General features: G+C 53.3%; 9 protein-coding genes across 9 annotated transcripts; 6 read left to right on the forward strand and 3 right to left on the reverse strand.

Moving 5' to 3' along the window:
• Window positions 1–787: 787 nt before the first annotated feature.
• BZA05DRAFT_423693 (Mechanosensitive ion channel-domain-containing protein) lies at window positions 788–3,956 on the forward strand (the record flags this gene model as incomplete). The annotated part of the gene is made up of 8 exons (XM_051485880.1): window positions 788–933; window positions 1,021–1,291; window positions 1,397–1,576; window positions 1,627–2,235; window positions 2,290–2,605; window positions 2,662–2,785; window positions 2,843–3,669; window positions 3,853–3,956. The coding sequence occupies 8 exons, from the start codon at window positions 788–790 to the stop codon at window positions 3,954–3,956; spliced, it is 2,577 nt and encodes an 858-aa protein (XP_051343461.1).
• A 695-nt stretch (window positions 3,957–4,651) lies between these two features.
• Window positions 4,652–7,126, forward strand: BZA05DRAFT_384602 (tubulin alpha-2 chain). The gene is made up of 9 exons (XM_051482329.1): window positions 4,652–4,881; window positions 5,038–5,096; window positions 5,171–5,327; window positions 5,401–5,488; window positions 5,562–5,633; window positions 5,692–6,102; window positions 6,171–6,285; window positions 6,337–6,722; window positions 6,783–7,126. The coding sequence occupies exons 1-9, from the start codon at window positions 4,870–4,872 to the stop codon at window positions 6,833–6,835; spliced, it is 1,353 nt and encodes a 450-aa protein (XP_051343462.1). The 5' UTR covers window positions 4,652–4,869; the 3' UTR covers window positions 6,836–7,126.
• A 12-nt stretch (window positions 7,127–7,138) lies between these two features.
• On the reverse strand, window positions 7,139–9,887 carry BZA05DRAFT_104519 (transmembrane amino acid transporter protein-domain-containing protein). Its single transcript, XM_051478502.1, has 3 exons — window positions 8,667–9,887; window positions 8,487–8,612; window positions 7,139–8,428 (listed from the first exon to the last, which is right to left on the reverse strand). The coding sequence occupies exons 1-3, from the start codon at window positions 9,727–9,729 to the stop codon at window positions 7,572–7,574; spliced, it is 2,046 nt and encodes a 681-aa protein (XP_051343463.1). The 5' UTR covers window positions 9,730–9,887; the 3' UTR covers window positions 7,139–7,571.
• A 1,244-nt stretch (window positions 9,888–11,131) lies between these two features.
• BZA05DRAFT_104573 (Ser-Thr-rich glycosyl-phosphatidyl-inositol-anchored membrane family-domain-containing protein) lies at window positions 11,132–12,859 on the reverse strand. The gene is made up of 3 exons (XM_051478503.1): window positions 12,281–12,859; window positions 11,967–12,049; window positions 11,132–11,908 (listed from the first exon to the last, which is right to left on the reverse strand). Exons 1-3 carry the CDS (start codon window positions 12,484–12,486, stop codon window positions 11,502–11,504), a joined length of 696 nt encoding a protein of 231 aa, XP_051343464.1. The 5' UTR covers window positions 12,487–12,859; the 3' UTR covers window positions 11,132–11,501.
• A 1,618-nt stretch (window positions 12,860–14,477) lies between these two features.
• On the forward strand, window positions 14,478–16,491 carry BZA05DRAFT_384608 (uncharacterized protein). The gene is made up of 3 exons (XM_051482330.1): window positions 14,478–14,818; window positions 14,909–15,193; window positions 15,254–16,491. Exons 1-3 carry the CDS (start codon window positions 14,564–14,566, stop codon window positions 16,247–16,249), a joined length of 1,536 nt encoding a protein of 511 aa, XP_051343465.1. The 5' UTR covers window positions 14,478–14,563; the 3' UTR covers window positions 16,250–16,491.
• Window positions 16,492–16,706: 215 nt separating this feature from the next.
• BZA05DRAFT_384612 (Tim17/Tim22/Tim23/Pmp24 family-domain-containing protein) lies at window positions 16,707–17,736 on the forward strand. Its single transcript, XM_051482331.1, has 2 exons — window positions 16,707–16,942; window positions 16,994–17,736. The coding sequence occupies exons 1-2, from the start codon at window positions 16,916–16,918 to the stop codon at window positions 17,606–17,608; spliced, it is 642 nt and encodes a 213-aa protein (XP_051343466.1). The 5' UTR covers window positions 16,707–16,915; the 3' UTR covers window positions 17,609–17,736.
• Window positions 17,737–17,901: 165 nt separating this feature from the next.
• Window positions 17,902–19,196, forward strand: BZA05DRAFT_347137 (Brix domain-containing protein). The gene is made up of 3 exons (XM_051481206.1): window positions 17,902–18,072; window positions 18,129–18,855; window positions 18,908–19,196. The coding sequence occupies exons 1-3, from the start codon at window positions 18,059–18,061 to the stop codon at window positions 19,130–19,132; spliced, it is 966 nt and encodes a 321-aa protein (XP_051343467.1). The 5' UTR covers window positions 17,902–18,058; the 3' UTR covers window positions 19,133–19,196.
• Window positions 19,197–20,698, reverse strand: BZA05DRAFT_384615 (methylenetetrahydrofolate dehydrogenase). Its single transcript, XM_051482332.1, has 4 exons — window positions 20,382–20,698; window positions 19,687–20,314; window positions 19,546–19,635; window positions 19,197–19,490 (listed from the first exon to the last, which is right to left on the reverse strand). The coding sequence occupies exons 1-4, from the start codon at window positions 20,585–20,587 to the stop codon at window positions 19,404–19,406; spliced, it is 1,011 nt and encodes a 336-aa protein (XP_051343468.1). The 5' UTR covers window positions 20,588–20,698; the 3' UTR covers window positions 19,197–19,403.
• Window positions 20,699–22,257: 1,559 nt separating this feature from the next.
• Window positions 22,258–24,723, forward strand: BZA05DRAFT_104656 (uncharacterized protein). The gene is made up of 6 exons (XM_051478504.1): window positions 22,258–22,924; window positions 22,976–23,179; window positions 23,242–23,649; window positions 23,700–23,786; window positions 23,851–24,043; window positions 24,097–24,723. Exons 1-6 carry the CDS (start codon window positions 22,503–22,505, stop codon window positions 24,532–24,534), a joined length of 1,752 nt encoding a protein of 583 aa, XP_051343469.1. The 5' UTR covers window positions 22,258–22,502; the 3' UTR covers window positions 24,535–24,723.
• Window positions 24,724–24,948: the final 225 nt, after the last annotated feature.

The following is a 24,948-nucleotide window of genomic DNA, read 5'->3' on the forward strand; positions in this document are numbered from 1 at the left end:
CCTGTATGCAGAATTTTTGCCGTGTGGCGTTCACGACCGACGAGAAACACCTGATGCCCACTTTCGTCAGTTGAGATGATCATCCACATCATGGAGCAGAGATAAAGTAAAGGCCTAAGCAGATACTCTATCACAAAGTAGAATGTTCACCTGCATACACCTACTGATTTGGTCCAGGGATGAACGCCGCTTCTCAAAACATCCCAGGACGGACACAGAACAACTTCTGTCGATCATCCCTCTTACCGATACTCTAGGTCATGGAGATCCACTCTTGGGCGCTGTCCCTTTGCTTGCGTGCCCATCTCCTTGCTCCTATCATCCAGCCATCCATCCAAAGGGGTCTCCCTGTTGGCATCCGTATCTCGATCGGCTGAGAAAGCAGAAAGGATCTGCTAGTGTTGACAGCTAACAGTAAAAGATATGCTGTTCAGCATATCCCTCTTTTTCCCTCACTCCTCAATTCTCCATCTTCTGTCTTTTCTCTCACCGAACTCCCCCTTCGTTAAAGATTCCCCCAAGACCTCTGCTCCCTAGATCTTCAAAACTCTGGATAAACCACCGGTAACGGAGCTCCCGGAACCCCCACAAGCTAGCTGTCGCTAGCCACTGTACATCGACGTCACGCTCATTTCGAGCGCTCAATCGGCGTTTGCCTTCTATCCAAATCAGCCCTTTTAGAAATCCGCTGTTCCCCTATACCCGGATTTGATATTCTTGTCGTTGATCATAAAACCCCTCGGCTCCCCCCGAATTGATGTCGTTGAAGCTCAACTCGCACTCCTAAATGTCGACACCTACCACAGAATGGGAGAGATCCCAACTAGCATACCCAACCGACCTCCAACGTCCGCCTGCCTTGGACACCTCAGGACGGCCATACACCGGCGGAAACGCCAATGATCGATTTCCTTCCGAGAGCACGGCCGGAACGTATGCAGAAACCCCAACAGCCCCAACGTCGCCCACGTTAGAAAGGTTGCACAAAACAACAACCGGTGGCACGGCCCGAACGGGGAGATATGGGTCGAGCGTCTACTCGCCCTCACGGGCGAGGGAGGAGGCCCACCGACCCTTCGACGATCTGGAGCTCATGAAAGCCGAGCGAGTGGCTTCCAAGAGCTCCAGAGACATATACCGAGCCAGCAGCAAAAGAGACAGGGATTTTGCCGCGAGGCCAGACACTACATCGGACGTATTGGAAGAGGAGACGAATCCAGTGCATAAAACTGGGAAACCATGGAAACCTCCGACACAGCCGGCCACAAAATTTGCGAAACTCTTCAAGAAGGTAGGATCGGCCCAGTCCAGTCCAGTCCAAGCAAGTCCACGGATTCAAGACTTCCTCCTTCTCCCGCTTCCCCCGAAACATCAATGCTGAGAGAGAGGTATGTAGGTTCACGAATCATCGTGGGTGGTACGGTACTTTACGTACATTGTGCCGGTGGCGTTGGTGTTGCTCATCCCACTTCTAGTGACAGCAATTCGGTATCCCGATCATACCACCGGAGGGGTATACACCAAATGGTTTATGATTTGGCTGGAAGTTGTCTGGTTGAGCTTATGGGCTGGAAGAGTGAGTACTCCAACATTTGATGGAATAAACCAGTTATTAATGGTAAACAGATCGTCTCCAAACTTATCCCATATCCCGTGGGGATTTTCGCCAGTGCGGTCACCAACGGCAGTAAGAAGTGGCGAGACATGGCCCACATGCTAGAAGTCCCAACGACGCTGTTCTTTTGGTGGCTCTCCATCTATATCTCCTTCCTGCCAATAATGAAACACAACCACGCGGACGGAAACACCGATACCCAGTACTGGGAGAAGAATGCAAATATTGTATTGTTGTGTCTGTTCATCGCCACCACCTTGAACCTGGCCGAGAAGATCATCATTCAGCTCATTGCCATCTCCTTCCACATGAGGACCTATGCCGACCGTATCGAGCTCAACAAGTTTCAAATCAGCAGTTTGGCAAAGCTGTACAAGCATGCTAAGCAAATGGAGAGAGACTTTGGAGAGATGAACGAGAAGGTTGCTCAACGTAACGGGGCTGTGACGCCAAAGGTTGCGTTGCTGCAGGCCAGACAGGGTGCCCAGCGTGCGTTCTTGCAGATCGGAGACGTAGTGGGAAAGATTGCGGGTGATTTTACTGGCAAGGAGGTCAACTCCAGCACCTCGCCTCAACAAGTGGTTCTCACTCTGCTTCAAACGACAGAAGGAAGCAATGTGGTCAGTGGCTCTTCTGCCTTTGTGGGGGTGAATAGGTTCGCTAACCTCCTATAGCTCGCTCGCCGGCTTTACCGCTCGTATGTTAATCAAGACGAGGAAAACGTGCACGCAGAAGATCTGTTAGGCGCATTCACCGATGATGAAGAAGGCGAAGCCGCATTCTCAATGTTTGACCGCGATCTGAACGGCGATATTTCTTGTGAAGAGATGGAACTCGCATGCGTCGAAATCGGTAGGGAACGAAAAGCCATCGCGGCAAGCTTGAAGGATTTGGATAGCGTTGTCGGCAAGTTCGATGACTGCCTGACATTCATCGTTGCGATCATTGTCATTCTGGTCTTCCTCTCTTTGATCTCGAAATCGACGGCTGGTAGGTGCACCCATTTCCCTTTCTTCCGCCGGACAGTCATTAACACTCCGCTATAGGAGTACTCACTTCCGCGTCAAGTTCAATCCTAGCTCTTTCTTGGCTTTTCTCGGGAACGGCGCAGGAATTCCTTGCGTCCCTCATCTTTGTCTTCGTTAAACACCCGTTTGATGTCGGTGATCGGTAAGTGATGGTTCATGATTAGGTGCTATGAACCCTGTCTAATCAAGTGCTGAACAGAGTTGATATCTACAACACCGGAGCCGGCACGATTGACACTTTCTACGTCCGAGAAATCGCCCTGATGTACACCGAGTTCAAGAAGCTGGAAGGAGCCATCGTCCAAGCTCCCAACTCACTCCTCAACACTCTGTTCATCCTCAACATGCGCCGAACCGGTGGACTAGCCGAAGCCATACCCATCGTGTGCAAATTCGGCACGACACTTGCCCAAATCGACGAGCTCCGCGAACGACTTTTGGAGTTCGTAAAATCCGACAAACGCGAATACCAAGGCAAGATCATCACGGAGCTTAGGGACATCCCGGACATGCACAGCGTCAAGCTCAACGTGGTATTCTTCTACAAGAGCAACTGGCAAAACGAACTCGTACGTCTGCAGCGGAGGAACAAGTTCATGTGCACCCTCATGTGCAACATCCAGGAGCTCGGCATCGAATCGCCGAATATGAGATGGCCTGGACAGAAGCAGAGCGCCCCGATGTACCTCAGCAATGCTCTCCCCGAGCAGTTCGCGTCTCCTATCCCCAACCCCTCGATCCCCCCGCCTACTTTCGCCGGCCCCTCCGCGCCAGTCGATGACTTCCCCAATGCTTCCGACAGCTTCTTCGGGGCACGTAGAGGCTCAGCGACAACACTTGAGCGTGGCGGCTCCATTCGGGGCCGCAAAGTCGACTTTTCGCTTGGTGTGAAGGACATGGTAGCCATGGACGATAGTGGTGACGTTTGGGACGACCGACCCAGACGGGGACTAGTTCCATCGAGCAGTCTCCGCCGTGTGATCGAGGAAGAGGAAGCAGAAATAGCAAAGACCACCAGCAGGAGAAGTAACGAAAGCCACGGGAACCATAGCTTCCTGCACCGGAGAAGGACCACTAGTACGAGGGGTGGTAGTCGAGAGAGAGGACCGCATGATGAGGAGCTGGGGCTCCCAAGGCCGATGCACAGCAGAGGCAGAGGGAACTCCATCGGATCCCCGCCACAATCGGCGCAAAGTAGAGTCCATGCAGTGAGCTCGCCGCCTATGCCAATGCCTGTGATGCCGGTTCCACCGCCGCCGGTGACGGTGACGCAGAGTACGCCGAGGGAGGAGGTTGAGATGAAGATGATTTAATGAGAGCATCTGGGTGAATGATATCGCATACAGCATTATGGTCGGATGATTAGGCTTAGATTTAGATGTTTTTCTTGTATTTACCTTGTTTTGTATTCAGGGGCTGGACCCATGTACTGGTTCTTTGGGGGCATTTAATAGTATTTTTGCGCGCATTAAACATTGTTACCTATCTCAGGCGGTTCTGTTCTGTCTCTCACGATGCTGCCGGCCCTCTCCTTACTCCTCCAATATCTCCGCCGCACGTCTGTCCGCCTCCTCAATAACCACCACGTCCTCCCAGTTCATGAAGGCCCCAAATACGAGCCCTTTCCCAAACAGGGCACGGTCCTGCCAACTGCGGTGGTGCCAAGAAAGCCGGAGGTAGCCGGGTTGCATCGTGGGTCTGTGAAGAGGGTCACAATCCATGTCCGGTTGCGCCATCTATGTAGCCTGTCGTCTTCAGTTGAGCTCAGGTACTTCCAGCCACCAGATTCGTGAGCTGTCGCCACGAGTGAGATAGCATGAATGGAATGTGCCTTTTGCACGCCAACTGTGACGCCGGCGCAAACAAGTGATATACTGGTAAGCCAAAATGCCTTTGGCTCTTCTCTCATTCCTATCCACGTTAGGTCGCTAAACTTGCCCTTCACTTGCCCTCACTCGACCCCCATGTAATAATGTTATCCCTGTTAAGCGAACAACTCACAATCGCCTGAACAACAAACGACTAAGCCAATCAACCCCAGTCAACCCCGGCCCCCGGCCAAGACCTGCAACACAGCAACGAACATCTCGTCTCGTCTTCCTTTCACCTCCATCCCCTCCTCCCCTTCCGCGCCCCCAATAACATCCCCTTACGCCTCTTGTTCTACGGATCTCCCCCATCCAACCTCTTTTGACCGTTTACACTTGATACGGATTCTCTACCATCATGAGGGGCGAAGTAAGTTCTTCCTTAATCTCGTTTTATTTATCGCCCTATCAAGCTCAACCTCAATCGTGGCGTGTCTCGCTCGCTTGTTGCTTATCATATCCGTTCTACTGTTCGCGGAAAACTTCTCCCGGTTGCGCGCTTGAGCTTACCCCGGATTTCTTCTAGATCTGCCATCTACACATCGGTCAGGCCGGAACCCAGCTGGGTAACAGCGCTTGGGAGTTGTACGTGCTCTCCCCCCTCCTTGTTGCTGGTCGCTTCATCGTGGTAGGTGTTGTCTAATCGGCGCAATGGACAGGTACCTTTTGGAGCACGGCTTGAAACAGGACGGTCGCCCCGATACCGAAAAGGTCCGTGGGGAGGGCCAGGACAATGGGTCGTACGAGACATTCTTCACTGAGACTGGCAATGGAAAATACGTTCCGCGATCGATCTTTGTCGACTTGGACCCGTCGGTAGGATTTGCTGTCTTGGGATGCTGAGGCGGTTCGCCGGGGGAAACACAGAGCTGACGCTTTGAACCCATAGCCCATTGACGAGATCCGAACTGGCTCCTACCGACAGCTGTTCCACCCTGAGTTGCTGATCAGTGGTAAAGAGGATGCTGCCAACAACTGTATGCTGCGAAACTTATACCTCACGCTTTGCGCGGTCACACAATTTGGACCCGAGATGCTGATTCGCCCTAGATGCCAGGGGTCACTACACTATCGGAAAAGAGCTTGCCGACAGCGTTATCGATCGCATTCGCCGTGTCGCAGGTAAGCGAGCCCCACACTCCACCTAATGGACGTGTATATTGATACAAGACGCGCCTAGACAACTGCTCCAGTTTGCAGGGCTTCCTGATCTTCCACTCCTTTGGCGGTGGTACTGGTTCTGGTTTTGGTGCACTTCTCTTGGAGCGCCTTTCCACCGATTACGCGAAGAAGTGCAAGCTTGAGTTCGCGGTCTACCCTGCCCCCCGAGTTAGCACTGCTATCGTCGAGCCCTACAACGCCGTTCTCGCTACCCACAGCACCATCGAGAACTCCGACTGTACCTTCTTGGTCGACAACGAGGCCGTCTACGATATCTGCCGACGCAACTTGGATATCGCCCGTCCTTCATACGAGCATCTCAACCAGTTGATCGCTCAGGTCGTCTCTTCGATCACGTCGTCGCTGCGCTTCGACGGTGCCCTCAACGTTGACTTGAACGAGTTCCAGACCAACCTGGTTCCCTACCCTAGTAAGCTCCCCTTCCTCCGGCTGTCAGCGCTGGAGGTGTGGTTGGATACTAAAGTCTCTCGCGCATAGGAATCCACTACCCGCTCATCAGTTATGCGCCAGTCATCTCTGCGGCCAAGAGCTCACACGAGTCCCACAAGGTCTCGGAGTTGACCTTCCAGTGCTTTGAGCCTAACAACCAGATGTAAGCTTGCTCTCAGACCATCCGCGATTATTAGCGCTGACCATACCTTAGGGTGGTGTGTGATCCCCGTGCTGGTCGTTACATGGCCGTGGCCCTTCTCTACCGTGGAGATGTCGTCCCCCGCGACTGCACTGCCGCGATCGCCACACTCAAGGCCCGCTCCACTTTCAACCTTGTCGATTGGTGCCCGACCGGATTCAAGCTCGGAATCAACTACCAGAAACCCGCACACGTTCCCGGAGGAGAACTCGCATCCGTCGACCGTTCGGTCAGTATGCTTTCCAACACCACTGCCATCGCCGAGGCCTGGGCGCGTCTCGACCACAAGTTCGACCTCATGTACTCCAAGCGCGCGTTCGTGCACTGGTACGTCGGTGAGGGTATGGAGGAGGGAGAGTTCTCAGAGGCCCGAGAGGATTTGGCTGCGCTCGAGAAGGGTTTGTTTCCTTTACTCCTTTACTATTTAAACTAAGCAAAACTCTGACACGAAATTACAGATTACGAAGAGGTTGCCAGCGACTCTGTTGCTGAGGAGGAGCCAGAATACTAGATTATTCGTCAAAACTACTCTGCAACCGTAACCTGGTTTATCGCTGTTCTGTTCTGTTCTGCTGGCGTGGTGTACTTTCTCCTTACTCCGTGTAATGTAATTCAGCACTGCAGTGCATAGCGTTGTTACTCTCTTCAACGGAGCTGGCGAGGAAGGAAATTGTCGATTTGGTTACCATATCAGTGGACTCGGAGAGTGTGATATCGTGTGTCCTGGCATCTCAAAGGCCATCTTTGAGAAGCCAAAGCACTGTACCTATTGTCAGTCTATGAAGGTATAGGCGTCACCCACAAGAATCACCCGTCTACCTGCACGCCTGTTAAGATAAATCCGATCTTGAATCTTTATATAGTATAGTCCATCCACCATTTCCACTCCATCACACCGATACTTGGTACCAAGAGGACGAACCCCGCAGGCAAATGACACAAGCAAACACAAGCAAGCAAATAAAACAAGAGAAAAAAACAAGCCAAAACTAAACTTCTAAACCCCTATAAAGCCAACATTCACAATGCATCCCCCTCCATAGTAATCCAGTCCAGTCCAGTCCAGTCTGATCTCTCGCAGCGAATTCTCACAAACACATACAAACAGTAAAAGTAAAACACGCACGCACAGAACACTAAACGCAAAACATAACAGAAACAGAAACACAACGCTGCCAAATAGAAAAAATAGGTATCTACATCGTATCTTGATCGTAACCGGGGTTGGGTGGGTGAGAGGTGTGTCTCTATTGGCTAGGATCACTCCACTGCCACGCCGTGAGCGCGGTAGTGTAGATCATGACGGCACCACCGAAGACACACAGTCCACCCTCGATGACCTTGCTCAACCAGCCACGTCCGGGGTAGGCGCGCATGTGCAGCAGCGGGGGGTAGATGTAGACGAGCGGGATGCACGCGAAGGATCCGATGATGGCGACGAACTTGTCGAGGTCGTCGGCGCCGCCCCAGGCGATGAGCGCAGTGGCCATGACTACTCCGAAGCGGAAGAAGTTCTTAGTCCATTTCACCTTCAGGTTGTATTTTCCACTCTTGGGGAAGATGCCGGTTTCCATGATGCGGATGGCAGGGAAGAGCTGCAGCGGCGTGGAAAGGAGGATGGCGAGCGAGTAAAGGAATTGGACGGCGTTGACGAATTTGCTGTCTTGCGGGAGGTTCAGGATCACAACCGTCTTGGTGTCGGAACCGTAGGCGGCATAGCACATGGCGCCCATTGATACGAAGATGGCTGTGATGATGACCATTACTCCACCAAGAATCTTGGGGAACTTCTCGGGGTGCTTCATGGTTTCCTGGATGGGGATGATGAGACCAATTCCCTCGAAGGTGAAGATTGCGGTGCCGATGAAGAGGGTCCAGCTTGAGGGATTGAAGGCGACGATATCTGCGACGCCCTTAGTCGATAGCGTGAAGATGTCAAAGTAATAAAGGTAAACGAGTCCGAGCATGATGAACAAGTCGGCGATCAGTGCTGTACCACCCAATTTGGCCATGTCACGGATCATCGAGAATGGTAGGAAGATGATGAGTTGCATCAAAATCAGCCATTTGACGCTGATAAGCTTCTCGCCATGTGTTACCGCAACTGTGGCACGTATTAGTTACCAGTCCTGGTCAGTGAGAGACTGCGAGGAGAGACTCACGGATAAACGCCTGCAAGTTTTCAGATGTGAAGACAATGTATGCCGCCGCGAAACCGATCTGAGAGACAACGATCGAAGTGAGAATCAAAGACCGCATCTTCGGCCCATATAGTTGGCCGCCGATATCTGAAATTATCATCAGCAGGTATTCCACGCGAGAAGTTCACACTGGAATCAAACCTCCAAAACTTCCTACAACCCTCAACCTGGTCCTAACCAGCAGCACAAAGCAGTAATAGCTCAACGCGCTGACGAACAGCAGCACAAGATTCGAGAACAACATGCCACCGTTCAGATATGCCTTCGGCAAGAACAACACACCAGTTCCGACGAAACTCTTGAGCAACAACAGTATCGCCTTCCCACTCCCCGCCGTTCCGGTCGCAATCTTGCTCGGCCTCCTCACAAGACTCATCCTTCTACTACCCATCAACGGCTGAGATTCGGTCTCCTCGGGAGTAGCGTCCTCCTCGTCCACCGGCTCCCACCCTTCATCGTCCTCTAGATCCTCACCGGCGAAATGTCCATGCAGAGTCAAAAACTCGATGAAATTCCTGGTAAAGAACCCACTTCCCTCCGGTCTGAACCCTTCATTCGTCGGAGGGCCCTGCGTCCTCCTCAGAAAGTCCCTCCGGAACCCACCAATCGATTTGATATGATTGATATCCTCGGTCTCGTGCTCTGGCTCAGGCCGCGGCAAGTGAAAGCTCATGGAGCGCCCCCGACGCGCGCCCTCGGCCGTCTGATCCACATAGCGATATATTGGGCGTGTAATATCACCGCCCAGGAGCTGCAATGACGAGAACTCCTCATCCGAGCCGTCGCCATCACCACGTCCGGACGCCGCATCATCATCTGTGACCAAGTGGCGGCGCACGATCTCGGGGTCCTCGATGGGCTGTCGCGAATCGAACGAGCCGTAGTGTATACTAGTCGGTCTGCTATCCCCAGGCGCGCCGTGGCCGCCCCCGATTGAAATCGACGGAGTCGCGAACCGTGGCGGTGTTCCGAACCGGGGAGGTGTCCCGAAGTTGTTGAACTGCGAGAGGAGATCGCGGGAGCTCTGGCCGGTTCCTTGGATCGGCGTGCCGGTGCCGGAGCCGCCCTGGAGCTGCGAGGGAAACGCGGAGCCGAGCACGGGAGATCCGAGGCGGGCCGTTGCTTGCCGTTGCGAGGGTGAGGCGGAGCGCGGTGGGATGGGACGACCCGAGGTGTCGGAGGACATTGAGCCTGGGCCTCCCATGACTGTATATAGAGAGAAAGCGTGAAGGAGTTAAGGAGAGGATAAGTTATGTGTAAGTGCAGGAACGGGGGGGTGGGATTTGGGGGAGTGGTGTTGTTCTATGCAGGAGGGTGAGTAGAGTAGGTAGGAGTTGGAGAGCTTGGGTTGTTGTGCAGTGAGGTTGGGGGCAGAAATGCGCTAAGTCAGACAGCAGGAACTCGTGACGGCAGAGCAGATGAGCGAAGCCGGACAGGTTAGAGCGTGTTCTTATTATTCAGCAAGAAAGAGAAGCCAAAGCCGCTAATCACGAGAACCCACTCACTCCGCATTTTCCACAGACCTGTCTTCCTAGCACGTATTGAAGGGTGCTGACTCCTGAGGTATGAAGCAAGTAACTATTTCCTGAGTATGCGATCGTGTACCTATCGTATCCCGCCGAAAATTTCAGTTAACCCCCTCGCAAACCACGACTTCCAGTCCCCGCTCGATCTTCAGGCACGCGCCCGCAGCGCAGGCAGATAGGTAGATAGATAGAGTACGCGGCAGATACGGTAACATTTTTAGAGAGCTTCGTTTGTTTCCCCTCTCCCCCCACTGTCCCATCGGCGCATCGGCCTTCGGAAAATCTCTGCAAAGACAAAAGAGGCCTCCATCGCGACGAAACAGGATTATTATTTTTATTTAACTTTCCTGTCGCCGATGCAAGTCCTTGTTGGTGGTGTCTTTCAATTCGTGCTGCAGATGGATAGATAGGGCGATGAGACGCCGAGTCGGCACGCGCTGAATCGTTATGATCTCATCAGGTGAACGGAACCCACAGGCAGTTACGACTCACTCAACGTTGTTTGTGAAACATAACCATCGTGTCCACTGTCCATCCTCAAAGTTCAATTATATATCCCACACACAACACACGCGACTTCACTCCCTCCGGCCTCGGAAGCGCGTTTTAATCGACGCGCGCCGGCGCCTCATGATCACTCGGGCAAGAGATGACGTTTACCTGGAGCTTGAGCATTTCTCGCGGCATCGGGCAGAGAAATTCATGACATAGAGACGACCGTAAATTTTCATATTCAAGCTGTACAAGTAAAAAGTTGGCTGCTGGAGAATCTCATGCCATCGAGGGAGTCTGAGATGGTGAAGCTGTGTCGTGTGCTATTTGCAGGATAAAATAGTCGTAGCTATTGGTATCGTGAGAGCTTGTGGAAGTACCGTACACTGGTATCTAACGTCTGATCCAGTGCCAGTACGGACAACCGTTGTAAAAACGAATAGACAGCTGATCATCTTATGACCACTTGGAAGTTTGGAGAATAGAATACGATCGATTAGAAGATACAGGTCGGCGACAAGAGTGTTCTCGAGAGTGGGACGTCCTACCGAGCAAATCGGAATCAACAAATATCACAATACGGCCCACTTCTGGCTATCATATTCCCCACCAACGTCCACCGATCAAAACCCCACATTATACATACATCCATCGCTACATACATCCCGCTAAGACAAAGAACTCCGTTCACGAAGCCACATCAAAACCGAACTATCTTCATAGCCGTAAACAAAAAGGAGAAAATACACTCGGTGTATGAGATCATCGAGCGCGTTACTACCTCCCCGAAAGAGGAAAAGAAGGTACAGGAGAAAAAGAAAAAGAACAATCAAGAATCAACGAAATACCACCATTCAGTAGTTACTCCGTAACCCGTCCCCAAGCGAAGATGAATGCTGACATGCATGCATACACCACAAACATAGATCACAAGAGAAGAGTTGTTGATTTGAGACGTTTAATAGAAGTAAACCAGCGACGCAGCGATGCAGAGCACCAAGGCGAGCGGGGAGCTAAGCTGGCCAGCGGCGTTATCGGCCGGATCGGAAGCAGCGGTGATGGGCTCTTCAGTGCTGCTGGCGGAAGCGCGGCGAGTGGTGGTCGAGGAAGGCGAGGCAGAGCCGGAGGCCTCGGCGGACTCGGACGCAGTGGCGGAGCTCGACTTCTTGGTCGCCGTGGAGGTGGTCTCGGAAGAAGAGGTGGCGCTGGTGGTGGAGCTAGACTTGATGCCGGCACCCTCGGACTTGATCGTGAAACGAGGAGAGTAGTTGGTCGCGGAGCCGGCAACAATCTGGATGGAGTAGTCGTCGTCACCCTCGAGCTCCTTGGGAGGAGTCCAGGTGTATGATCCGGTGTTTTCCGTCTCTGCGCGTCATTGTTAACAACCAGCCCCCCTGGTTTTGTTATAGGGGAGATCACTAACCAACGATCTCAACGACAATGTCAAGGTTGTCGGTGTCACCCTTCCTCAGGATGAGCGTAACTTTGTCACCATAGTTGGCATCCCTAAGATCGCATAATTGTTAGCGATATGCGATCGGACAAACGAGTGGCTAAGACATGGCGCGGAGATTTATGATGGAATGATGCCTGCAATCCAGATCCCATCTGCGATTCCGCACAGACTATAAAACGTCCGACCGTCTCTCTCTCATCGCACGACGCTTGCGACACGAAGTCACACCATTCGACGACAAATCGCGGTAAGGGCTAAGGAAAATAGACGCTCCTACGTACCACTTGATGGTGAATGGCTGCCCGGCCTCGAGAGCGACATCACCCAGAGGCTGGCGAATGGGGTTGGAACCTCCAGAGACCGAAACACCGGAAACGGTAGGAACCGCAGCCGGAGCGGTAACGGTGGCTGGGGCGGGCGCAGCAAGACCGTAAACAGTCGAGGCGAAGGCGGTCAGGGCAACAGTGGCAGTGGTGAAGAAACGCATTGCTTTGTTTTGTGAGGTATTAGGGATTTTCTGAGAGAAAAAGAGTGTGTAACGCTGAAAGCGATGGATTTGTTGGTGCTGCAGGAAAGAGTGACTGAGCAGTTGGATTGATGAACGAAGGACGAGGAGAGGATGGAGAGGAAAGGAAGAGAGGGGGAGCGAGAGCCGTTGAAAGAACGGGGTGGTGGTAGGATAAGTAGAGCAAGGGGCGTCGGATGACCTCCTCCCCTTTTCGCACTTTGTGTGAGGTCACTCGAATCGCTGTGCCTTTCTGCTGCCCTTCCTACGGTATCCGCCTCTCACTCCGCTCGCTCGCTCGCTGTGGTCGAGATGTTTAGCCGCTTCGCAAATTACACGATGCCCTGGCGAATTGAACTTAGTATTCCCGACAGGGGTTGGCCTCCCACTCTAGCAGCAGAGATGAGTTTTAGCCCCCAATCAGGAATCACGGGGAGCATATGACTCGGGCCCGGGTGGCACGGCGAGTCTCGAATGAGAAGCTCGACATAGCTGATAAGGCGCGTGGAGGAGAAGGCATATGTAAGGAAAGTAGGTGCTTGGGTGGAGCAAGTTGCGAGACTCGAGCAAAGCAGTTCCGCGGCGGGTGCGGGTAGTCGGGAACAGAATTCATCGTCGAGGCGGGGGACGAGGGACCCCTCGTCTATTTGGGGTTGTGTACCTGCGTCGAGTCCACCGAAATCAAATGGAGTCGGTCTAAGCTAGCGCGGGACTTTTGGGGGCCGATTGATGACCAAAACCGTTACAACCTGTGGCGGCCATCTCGCGGTGCATGGAGATCCATGGCCAATGATGTCGCCACATGGAAGGAACACCGCAGTCCTGCAGGGCCGTTTGTACCATATATACTTGTACTCTGCTTACTGGTATTTCAGTTGTAAGTATGCGTCCGTACGGGTTGTTTTCGGAATACGTTGTTTCCAAAATTCTGCATGGCTCCGACACCACTGTGGACACATCGGATGGTCATTCCAGAAACGCGGAGTCTGCGTCTCAAGCAAACCTGTAACCTTGGCCGCTTCTGCTCGGCTTTCTGCCTTCGTATGTATTGTTCTGAAGGACGGAAGGTATCAAGTGTTACATACCAGCGACATTTTCACCGCGCTGAGGAATTCGTTGCGACACGTAGACTCTTTGACACCCGATTTCAACCGTCGTCCTTTCTGAATTAGGCCGTCCTATGAGCTCATGTAAAACTTTGGATACAAGTATTCCAGATACTCGCAGTACACGCCGACATCGGCCGCCTGGGATATCGGCATGAGTTCGGCTATGGAAGCTACGCTGCCATGGCTCCGTTTCTGTAACCCCCGTGCCGTCCGTCGGCCTGGCCAGTGTCCCGGTTGATAGTAGCGCGCGTTGAGCAGTCATGGTGGAACTAACTGCGGGGTTCAGAAGTTAGCATGTTTGTGCAAATATAGTTGGAGGAGAAGTCTTTTGTGCACATAGATAGCTTGAGGAAAAGTGTCTTCTGTAGAGTGAACGTCCGTAACGCAAATGGCATAAGATCCGTTTTACGGACGGATAAGGCAACTTCGGCGGATGGTCCTCAAGCACCATATTGTCGCCAAGTGTCTGGAATCGAAAATTTTGCGTATCTGTTGGTTCCCGAGGTTCACCTGCCCGTCTTTAATTATCATATAAATGGTATCCAACTTTATGCACGCCGTTGGCCGTCTCAATTCACGGCCCGCCGCGATTATGGGGATGTGGCTCCGCATAACGAAACACAAACCCGCCGAAGAATGGAGGCTCGGAATTGGTGTGTCTCGGACACGATTTCAGCTGTGCGAATAAGACGAGAGAGAGAGATAGAGAGTACGAAGGGAATAGAGACAGACGGTTGAAGCTCAAGTCAAGGCTTCCAGTACTCTACATGGGTTATGCAGTGTGCTGAATTAGTGGTTGCGATTCGCGAGCACTGACGTAAAGAGCGGCTGTGTCTCAGATAGGGCGAGGTTACGTGGAGCCATCCCTGAGCCCCACTATATACCTCCCATTTGCGCATCACCACCGCCAACCCCCCACCAACTCTCCACTGCCTTGCAACGACATTGCGATGTCTGAATCAGTAGCTATTGCCCCATCCGCTGGCAAAGGCAACGGCCTATTCGCCAAAACTGCCTTTGCGGCAGGCACCGAAGTCTTGACCATCCCCGCTCCACTTGTCGTGATCGCGGATGACGCCCACCTCTCCGAGACGTGTGCCCACTGCTTTACATGGAAACCCGAAGGCTCCATCCACAGCTACTACAGCTCTGAGACACCGCTTCAGCAGTGCACCGGCTGCAAGACTGTCAGATACTGTTCTAAGGTACTGTTGCATTCCTGTCGCACAGTCCCCCCGCACTCCCTGACCGCAAGCGATGAAACCAGCGTATAACATAGTACCTTCTTCCAACAGGCGTGCCAGCGCGATGATTGGAGACTTGTGCACAAGAAAGAGTGCGAAATCTTCAAGAGATTACCTCATGTGCTTCCAGGCTCGGTGCGCGCGCTCAACCGTTTATTGCTCCTGCAACCTTCGCTTCCTGCCACCACTTGGGCCGCATTGATGGACATGCAACACCATGCCGCGGACTTCCAGAAGCTTGAGCATTGGGAGATCATTGTGAACGGGGCCAAGGCTGCGCATGCTTTCTCGCAGACTGGGTTACCCGAGCCCATGGTGCTGCGGTTGTACTGCACTGTGAGTGCCTGCCGCATCGTCATAATACCACTGCTTCACACTCCTGATACACGTGGATAGATGCTCGTCAACATGTTGACATTCTCAACGCCCACACTGGACCCCATCGGCATGTGCTTTGACCCCACAGCGGCGATGGCAAATCACTCCTGTCAACCCAACGCCTTCATCGTATTCTCCGGACGTTCCCTCCACCTTCGTAGTCTCACCGACATCCCCAAGGATACGGAGATAACGATTGCCTACACCTCCACTACCGATCCCTCAAGTACTCGACAACAGGAGCTACAAACACGCTGGTACTTCACGTGCACATGTCCGGTGTGCTCCATTGGCCCCTACGCACTAACCGACGTCTACATCTGCCCCGCCTGCAAACGCACCAGCATCCCGGACGACTCTACAATGCAATGCCCCGCCTGCAACCACCAAGCGAAAGCATTCTCCATGCCGAAAGACCTAGATCTAAGCTTCCTCTGGAGAACCGGCTACCTCGAACCAACGCGAACCCCACTGCCAACGATGCACGAAGAGACTATGCAGCGGCTCCTGACGGAGGGGGATTATAAGGAGGCACTGAGACATCAAATGCTGCTGTGTTCACTCGTGTACCCGATTTCCTACAGGCAGCCCCATCACCCTGTGCGCGTTACTGCGGACTTTGTACTCATCGCTCTGATGCTGGAGGTGCTCCACGATCCCGGCAATGATTTGATACGGTACAGTATCGACTGGGCAAAGGTGGTGTGGGCGGGCCTGCAGATGGTGTGTGTTGCGGTCGTGGGTAGTCATGGTGAAGATTCGGGATTTGCCAGAGCGGTGCGGGAGAAGCGGGATGAGGTGAGGAAAGACTTGACGAAGGCTGGCTTCGATTGGCTGGACAAGCCGGAAAAATATCAGGGCGAAGTGAAGAAGTTGAAACTTTTGGTTAATGATTTTGTGAAGGAGTTGAAGGAGAAGCCGGAGAGCAAAGTCTCGGCGACACTGGAAAGGATGCAGGGAGATAATTTCTATTCACCGAAGGCACGTGAGGTGCTAGGCGGAAGGGGATACTAAAAGTATGTAGTGGGCGGAGAAAGAAATCTTCAGCGATCTGTAAGTAACGGATATAAAAGTCGGTTCTCTTTGTCATTTTAGATTACGAAGCACGAACCAAGAACCGAAAGTCGCGGCGGGACGGGGATCATCAATTTATCTCGCACAAAGCCTATAGACTGGATCTATAGTCGATTTATCCTCAGACACTCATAGGTTTTGTACGAGTGACTATGGATGATGATGTCTGCGCACATCTCACTCATTACCACCTAATGGCAACATCAATTTCACACATGCATATCATCGTTCCCCGCTCATCCTTATGTCCTTAAGTTATGTTCCAAAGTCTTCCCCCACAGTTCTACGTGTAACTCTATCATTTTCACAAGCAATCGCTTCACACGCGTCACATGCCAGCATCGGTTCACCATCTGGCGGCACCCTCGCCTTAGCCGACAACCCTGGTTCCCGTCGCAGCATCTCCGAGCTGTTGCCGCGCCTTCGTTGATCATCGAGCCATGTACTTTCCAACATCTTCCCCACAACTCAAACCATACGTTCTCCCTTCTATCTTCACCGTGCGAATACTACATAGAAGTTACACCTTATCCGTCTACGTCGCCGCGACATCTTGTCACCTCCCACGTGCAAGCAGCGACCGACTCTCCATAGAAACAGCCCACAATGTCGACCCACATGGAAGCCTTCCAGGTTCGGCTTCCTCCAGCTCCGCTCTCGAGGCTTCACTAACCCCCCCTTCAGGCCGCCGCAACGCGCTTCATAATGGACCCTTCCAACCGCGAAGTCCTCACGTTAGTCAAAGGCCTTCGGAACGGGCTCGTCTACGGCACCAAGATCCGCTTTCCGCACGCGCTGGTGATGGTGGCGCTGTTCCGCTCGGGAACGGTGCGCGAAAAGGCGTCCACAATCCTGACGATGACGAAGACGCACGCGCGCACGCTGGGGCTGTTCGTGCTCACGTACAAGACCGCCATGCTGGCGCTGCGGCATCTGCGCGCCGACAGGAAGGAGATGGGCAGTGATAGCTTCCTCGCGGGACTGCTGGGTGGTTACCTCGTCTTTGGCCGCGGGAAACAGTCCAGCGTCAACCAGCAGATCGTCATCTACGTCTTTGGCCGCGTCATGTTGAGTCTGGCGAAGGTGGCCGTCAAGAAGGGCGTCGTCCCTGATGCTGAGGGAACTATTTCGGCGAATGCCTGGCCCGTGTTTGCGAGTCTCAGTTGGGCTATGGTCATGTGGCTGTTCAGGTGGCATCCGGAAACGGTACAGAGCTCGCTGCGGAATAGTATGGTGTACTTGTACCAGAATGCGGATCATTGGGATGGGTGGAGGAGCTTTTTGTGGCATAACACATAGACGGGAGACGGGGGCGTTTAGATGGTTGGGAGATACACTGAGCTGTAGCACTATTGTCATGGGTTTTTCTTGGGGGTGTTGGTTTGCGTTCTGTGGATGTATATTATTGTATCATCATCTTGTTTTTGAATGCTTTCCTCTGAATACCATCGTGACCATCTTTGCCACCTTTCCTTGTTCCGAGCTTTCGGCGGTCCCTGCAGGCCATGCCCAAACTCTTGCATGTGCCCCATCCCTTCAACCATCGCGTGACGTCAAGTCTGAACGGGTAAATGGTCTCTTCCCAGGACCGGCCTAGCCCGTAATCCCTGGGAGTTTGAGGCTCTTCCAAAAGTTCTCGTTAGCGCCAAAAAAAAGCAGCGCAGAAGAGTTCAGTCGCAGATCTTCACCTTCGCCGAACTTCAACTCCACCACTCATTCAACCTCACGACTCAGCGCAAACAGGCAGAAATGATTCGCACAACGTACCTCCCCCCGTCTTTTCTACCTGTCGGAGCAAGATTGACGTCCCTGTGTATAGCAAGCCCAAAAACGCTCGCTCGAAGCGTGCGGCCGACGAGCGCCTGCCGAAGCTGACGGAGAACCAAAAGACCACGCTGGTTCTGCGGGGCACGACCGCCAGCGAGCTGATCCAATCGGTGTTGACGGACCTGCACGCGCTGAAGAAGCCAGCGTCGATCAAATTCAGCAAAAAGAACGACATCCGGCCGTTCGAGGACGCCGCGCCGCTCGAGTTCCTGTCGGAGAAGAACGACACCTCGCTGCTGGTGCTCGGCAGCAGTTCCAAGAAGCGCCCGCACAATCTGACCCTCGCGAGGACGTTCGCCTATAAGCTGTTGGATCTGCACGAGTTTGGTGTGGATGAGGCGACGTATCGCAGCCTGGCTAGCTTTGTCGGTGAGAAGCCCCGCGTCGGGATGAAGCCGCTGCTGCTGTTCAGCGGTGATGTGTGGGAGCGCGACGAGACCATGAAGGCGGTTAGAGCACTGTGGATCGATTTCTTCCGCGGGGAGGCGGTCAGCAGTGTGGATGTCGAGGGGCTGCAGTACGTGCTGTCCTTTTTGGCGACCGAGGAGGGCAAGTTCCATGTGCGCGGATCGATGATCAGGACCAAGAGGAGTGGGCAGAAGTTGCCGAGGATTGAAGTGGAGGAGGCGGGACCGAGGCTGGATTTGACTGTGAGGAGGGTGCTTCCGCCTTCCCCCGAGATGTTGAAAGAGGCGTTGAAGACGCCTTGGAAGCAGTTGGTATGTTGTCACCCATTCACCTTTGCGAATGACGGCGGCTGATGAAGTACAGACCAAGACGAAGAAGAACATCTCCATGGACATCATCGGAGACAAGATCGGTCGCATCCATACCGGCAAGCAGGATCTCGACAAGCTGCAGAGCAGGAAGATGAAGGGACTCAAGAAACGGGGTGCCGACGACATGGACGATGATGCAGCCACCCTTGTAGACGACGTAGTGTCCGAGGCCGAGGAGGCTCCTGTTGCGAAACCGAAGAAGGCGAAGAGATCATAGACGGATGGGACGAGAAGATAAAAAAACTTAATGTCGCCGTGCGGTTTCCTTTTCATGTTGGGTATAACTTTGCTTCTTGTTTCATTGTTTGCTTGCTTGTTCTGTACACATCTATGGAGTATAAGGAATTCTACCAAAAGTCCTGATTTTTTTCTAATAGCCGACCTATCCATTCCTAACGCCTGCTCAATCTAGCACAACCGTGGTTCCTTTGTTTTGCTTTGATATCAATATCTCGTCATCTACCCACTCAAGTGTTCTTCACAGCTGTCTACGTCTGTGCTACCCCTTCTGGGCCGGCAGGATCTGCTGGTGCTTCACCCGCTGCTTCGGCCGCCTTGCGGTTCTCGATCAATCGCTGCAGATTCCCATCAATATTCAACCCATGATGATATTAGTGGAGGGCGACTCACCAGAATGTTCCTCAGCAATATCGTGATCGTGACCTTTCCGATAGCAGGCACGTAGATCGACGCCTTCTCCTTGACCTCCGGATCGAAATTCTATACTCCATCAGCGCCGTCCCTCCCCGCTCACTCGACGAGATTTCATACCTTCTCTGACGAGAAATTGATGCACACAGCACCCGACTTCAACAGGTTGACGGGGAACTTGTAGTTCTTGCTCGGCACACCAGTAATGACCACGTCGCTGCGCGGCACCACATCTTCCAGCTTGTCGTCCACATCATGGACATGGTGCATGGTCCTCTTGATTCCCTCACCCCTTGTGAACTTCTGGACACCGGTGATATCGACACTCCAGACATCGGCGCCATCATTCGCCAGCAGCGCCGCCAACGGGCGTCCCACGATCTCCGATCTGTTGACGATCGTAATCGTCCTCCCGAACAACCTATTCCCGTAGGGGAGAATGGGGTTGTACACGCCGACATGCTCGAGGATCTTGATGACGGCGAGGGGCGTGCACGGCAGCAGCGATTTCTGCGTCTTAGCCGCGTCTAGGAACCGGCGGTTTTGGTACATGTTGAACAAGTAGCGGTGGGAGAGTCCCTCAACGTCCTTCGTGGGCACGGTGAGCTGCTGGAGGTAGCTATCCTGCATCGTGCCGAAGACGGGGAAGTAGATTATTATGCCGTCGATCGCCGGGTCCACGTTTGCGCCGAGGATGGCCGCCTCGAGGTTGTCCTTGTCGAGGGTTCGGAGCTCAAAGGCGAAGCCGCTGTTCCTCGTCTCAGTCCCGCGCCTCCTCCGCGAAACAGTGGGGGAGAGAGGGGGAGGGCGGTTACTTGTCCTCACACGTCTTGCCCGTCCAGTCCGCGTACATCTTCGCCGCGGGATCGGTATTGGCCAGGAAACCGACCAGCAGCGGTTTGCGGCCCAGCGTTGCGAGCGAGCCTTTCACCTCCAACATCAGCTTGTTCGCGACGGTGCCTGCGAGGACGACCTTGCAAGTCGCTGGTGGCGGCGAGGAGGGGCGCGTAGGTTCCGACATGACGTTGGGGTGTGGAGGGCTGGTGGGGTGCACTTGTTCTGTTGCGGTACGGTGACGAGCGCCTGGACGGTGGGACACGAAAAAGATTTTGGTGTTTTCGTGGTGGGGTTGATTCTAGGACATAGTGGGGCTGCTAAGCCGCGTTCATTCACGCTTATTTTTGTGCGACATCCATCTATTAGCGTAGAATTACTAGCTGATCCAAGGTTAACTACAGCTTGACGCCGAGTGCTTCTCATGACTGTTGGCTGTGGGTCGGCTGGTTCTCCACCAATTGACTTCGAAAATGGGGTCGTAATGAAGTTTTATTGGCCTGAATGGTGTTCACGACATTATTTGGCGACGTGTGAAGAGTCCTAAAGATCCGGGAACGAGAAGGCAGTGAGGGATGTCACTAGCCACACCTGGTAGATCTGAAGCCACAGCTACACGAGAGGACGTGCGGATCTGGGGAATACGCACGGGCAAGGAGACCACCACAGCCCTCGACGACGATGAACATTGGGGATGCTCAGTGCACACATCACGGAGCACGGTCGCCCGCCTACTCGGATATGTATGCAGAGTAGGTAGAGTACACACACAAACTAACCCACACGTAGGTATGTGGCTGAAGCCTCGAGCTGAGGAAAAACGGAGGGGTTTGTTCACAGAATTTGAATCGCCACATGCGCGGTGAACTTGGCTGCGTTTCGTCTTGTCGAGGCTGAGAAAAACAAAGACTCTACCGGTACTGCCTATTCTACCCCATGCCCCTGACAAAGACGCAACACGAGATCAAAAGACCTGTACATACCCGGATAACTATGGCCCTCGAGACTGGAACCGCTTGAGTATGTACCAGATCTGGTTCTACTATACCTAGACCAACTTCCATTGGAACTTAGAGTTCTCATGGATGAAAACACACCAATTAACTCTTTTCTTTCTTCTCGCAAACCCTTCTCCACAGCCTCAGATACCCTAATTCCGGCTGTCCCGTATTCGAAAACCTGATACAAGCACCATGCGTCGAGCAAAGTCTTGGTTTGGTTCGTCCAGCGGCTAATATACACTTTCAGCCCGCCATGCGGTGTAGATAAGACAGGCGGTGCTACCTGTATACATACTCTACGCTACGGTACTCTAGAGAGTCAACATGGTGTCGATCCCCCGCAAGCTGGGTGGCCGTGAATTGATTGCTGGTGTCAAGCGTACCGGTGACGGCTGACCGAACTATGTAGAGTACGATCTTCCCGCGCCCCAGGGATCTAGTCCCGGGTACGATGGCATTTGGGATTAGATAGGTATATAGGATAGTTGACTATCGATACGGTATTGCGGGGATTGTGGGTATTGATGTTTTGTCTTCTCTGCGCGCGTAAAAGCACTCTACTCCAGAGCTCGACAACCGTGGCGTTCCAGTTGTCAGCGACCCGCTTGCTCTCCTGCTTTCGCCCATCATTCCTTTTCCCCAGCCGCAACATCTCGGCTTCGTTCCCTCTCCCCCACATCGGAGCTTCATTGTCTAGTGGGTGCGCCTCGTGAACAACGCTGCATGCGTGCATGTGCACAATCTGCAGCACTAAACCTGAGCTGTGGAAATGAAGATGTATCATGCTTGGCCTGTGTTACGTAAATCCCAAACACGCACTCGGACTGGACGATTAGACGAGAGCGAGCAAAAGCATGGATTCAAAATACCACTGCCCAGGCACCGTCAGCTCGAGGAAATCCGTGTATGTAGGAGGCAGGAAGCGGCTTCCTGCAGGGGGTATGCCCACTGGATGGCATGCGGCAACAACAGCAATCATAGCAGCAGCAGCAGCAGCAGCACATCAAACTGGCACATCCGGGCGTTGTGCTAGGGACGGGTCTCATATATCTCCAACATCTCCTTCAGGTATGGAGGAAACGAGCACAAACTCAACCCACAATGTATCCACCGCTTCTGACCCTTCTACTCGTGTGGGTCACCGCCGTGGCGGCAGCCGAAGACCTCCGCCTCGTTTCCCCCGCCGAAATCCGGAGCACCCGCCGCGACCTCCTGGGGTACTCGATAAAAGACCAGTACTGTTGGCTTCTGGCCCATTCCGCCGTCCGCGTGGGCAACTACGTCTACATTGACGGCGGCATGGCTAAGTACCGCGTCATGATGGATCGTGAGCCGGTCGGTGTGTGTGATCTGAACGGACACACTGTCAGGTTGTCGCTCGAACGGGATTTCGATGTGGATAGTCCGAACCTCGAGGTGATGGCGACGAAGGGCACTGAGGTCCCAGTGGCTAATCGGGGAGCCTTGTGGGTCGATGGAGAGGACCTTCTCATTCAGGGCGGCCATTTCTACGACTCTGCGATGTACGTTTGTGTTGCTTGCACCTAATTCAGTTGACTGATTCCACAGCACAGCTGGAATACCTCGACGTGGTATAAGAATAAGACGGATATACCGGATTATTCCATCTGGCGTTTCTCCCCCGACAAGCAGCCGCAGGAAACTCGGTGGCAGGAGGACAACTTCCTTCTCGAAAGCGGCCGATCGGCGGTCCGGCCCGTCGTCAGGACCGTCTCCGGCGCCGCAACCTGCACCGATACCGAGTGTTTCTGGTTCGGGTCGGTTCATCCTCCTGTGCTCTTTTGATACTTCTGGTTAACATAGGGTCCGCTACAAACAGAGGTTATATTAGCTCACGCACATCTCCCGATACACCGCTGAATTACAGCCTCCCCCAGCGAGGCATGCTGATATACGACAAAGAAACCAAGACGATAAAGAACCAGACCATCGAGGGCTACGGCACCGAAGAGGACGGCTATCAATTCGGCACGATTGATTGGATCCCGGGGAAAGGCGGGAAGGGTGGATTATTGGTTTCCTTGATGGGGGAACGCTCACTTATCGGCAGGGCCAATACCACCGACGATGATCTGGACGGCGTGGGTGTCAGCCTGACGCATGTGATGGTATACGACTTGGTGGGAAGGCGGTGGTATAATCAAAGCACCGATTACCGAGGGGAGCCTCTCATCAGAACCCGTTTCTGCTCGGTGCTAGTTTACGACGAGGAGCGGGACGTCCACGAGTGAGTATCCATGACTGTGTTCCGATTACTCGGTAGCTGCTAAACCGAAGTTGTCTCTTTATCTATGGCGGCCAGTCTGTTGCTGATGTCACAACCGGAGTAAACGATCTCTATGTGCTCTCAATGCCCGCCTTCAGGTGCTTATCCTTACCCTGATAAACCAGTCATTATTCTGCTTGCTGACCGAGCGGTGGTTTGCAGATGGGTCCAACTCAAGCCCGAGTCCACTACGATTGCGAATCAGTACCTGAGATCACACGTCTGCATTCCTCATGGAAGTCAGATGCTCATTATCGGGGGCAGCTGGCCCAGTAATCGTAAAGGAGAAGTGGACCAAAACTCTGAATGCACATCACGGTTAGTCAATGTGATCGACCTGAACAGAGCGGATATAGTAAGCCACCCTCCTCCCCTTTGATGGAACTACACACCACTAACACACGGCAGCAATACCAAACCAAATTCCACGCAAAGAAAACTCCATACCACCAAGCAGAGCGCATCCGCAAAGAAGTCGGCAACGCAATCGAGCCCATCGCCGCAGGCTGGGCGCACGAGGGTCTTGGTGCGATCTGGCCACGGGGGTCACGGAACGTCGAAACCACCCCCTCCCCACACGCCAAAGGGCCACTCGCTCCCCGCGCTATCGCCGGCATTGCCATCGGCTCCGTCGCCGTCCTCGGCGCGATCACCGCCTTCGTCTGGTGGTACAGACGAAGGAACAGGGCAGCACCTTATCACGGCGGGATACCGGGAGTGGATCATTCGCCGGATGACGAGGACGCATCTAAACACGGCGGGCTACCGGGAGTGGATAATTCGCCGGATAGCGAGCCCGAGCCTGGTTTGAGGGGCGCCGCCGCCCGTTCCCCCAACCCAAGGTGATACAGACTGGACTGGTGGTCAGAGGGCGAGGTTGGCGGTTGTCTTCGCCAGTACTCTGCGCACGGATGAAGCTTAATGTAATGAATACCGTATATATTGAGAGGCGGGGCTAGTTGAACGGCCGGGAAAGCCGGTTACTTTCAAGGTCACTGTTAAAATCACCCGTCAAACAGGACTCAAGAAGTAGACAATGCCGTCACGAATCTCCTGGAGTTGCAATATTGTCGAATACTGCACCGTATTCTTCACAAAGAGGCCTCTCCGCTCTCTCGATGTCGAACCCAGAATATTCGGTCTATTCGATACGTAAAATTTCAGTTTCTAGAAGGGATGCAAGATGGTACTTACTCATGTGCTATCACCCCGACTTCAAAAAAAAAAGGGTTCACGATATGTACTTCGTGCCCTCGTCAA

This window comes from Tricharina praecox (assembly GCF_024521635.1).
Source record: "Tricharina praecox strain CBS 144465 chromosome Unknown BZA05scaffold_2, whole genome shotgun sequence".
Lineage (NCBI taxonomy): Eukaryota > Fungi > Ascomycota > Pezizomycetes > Pezizales > Pyronemataceae > Tricharina > Tricharina praecox.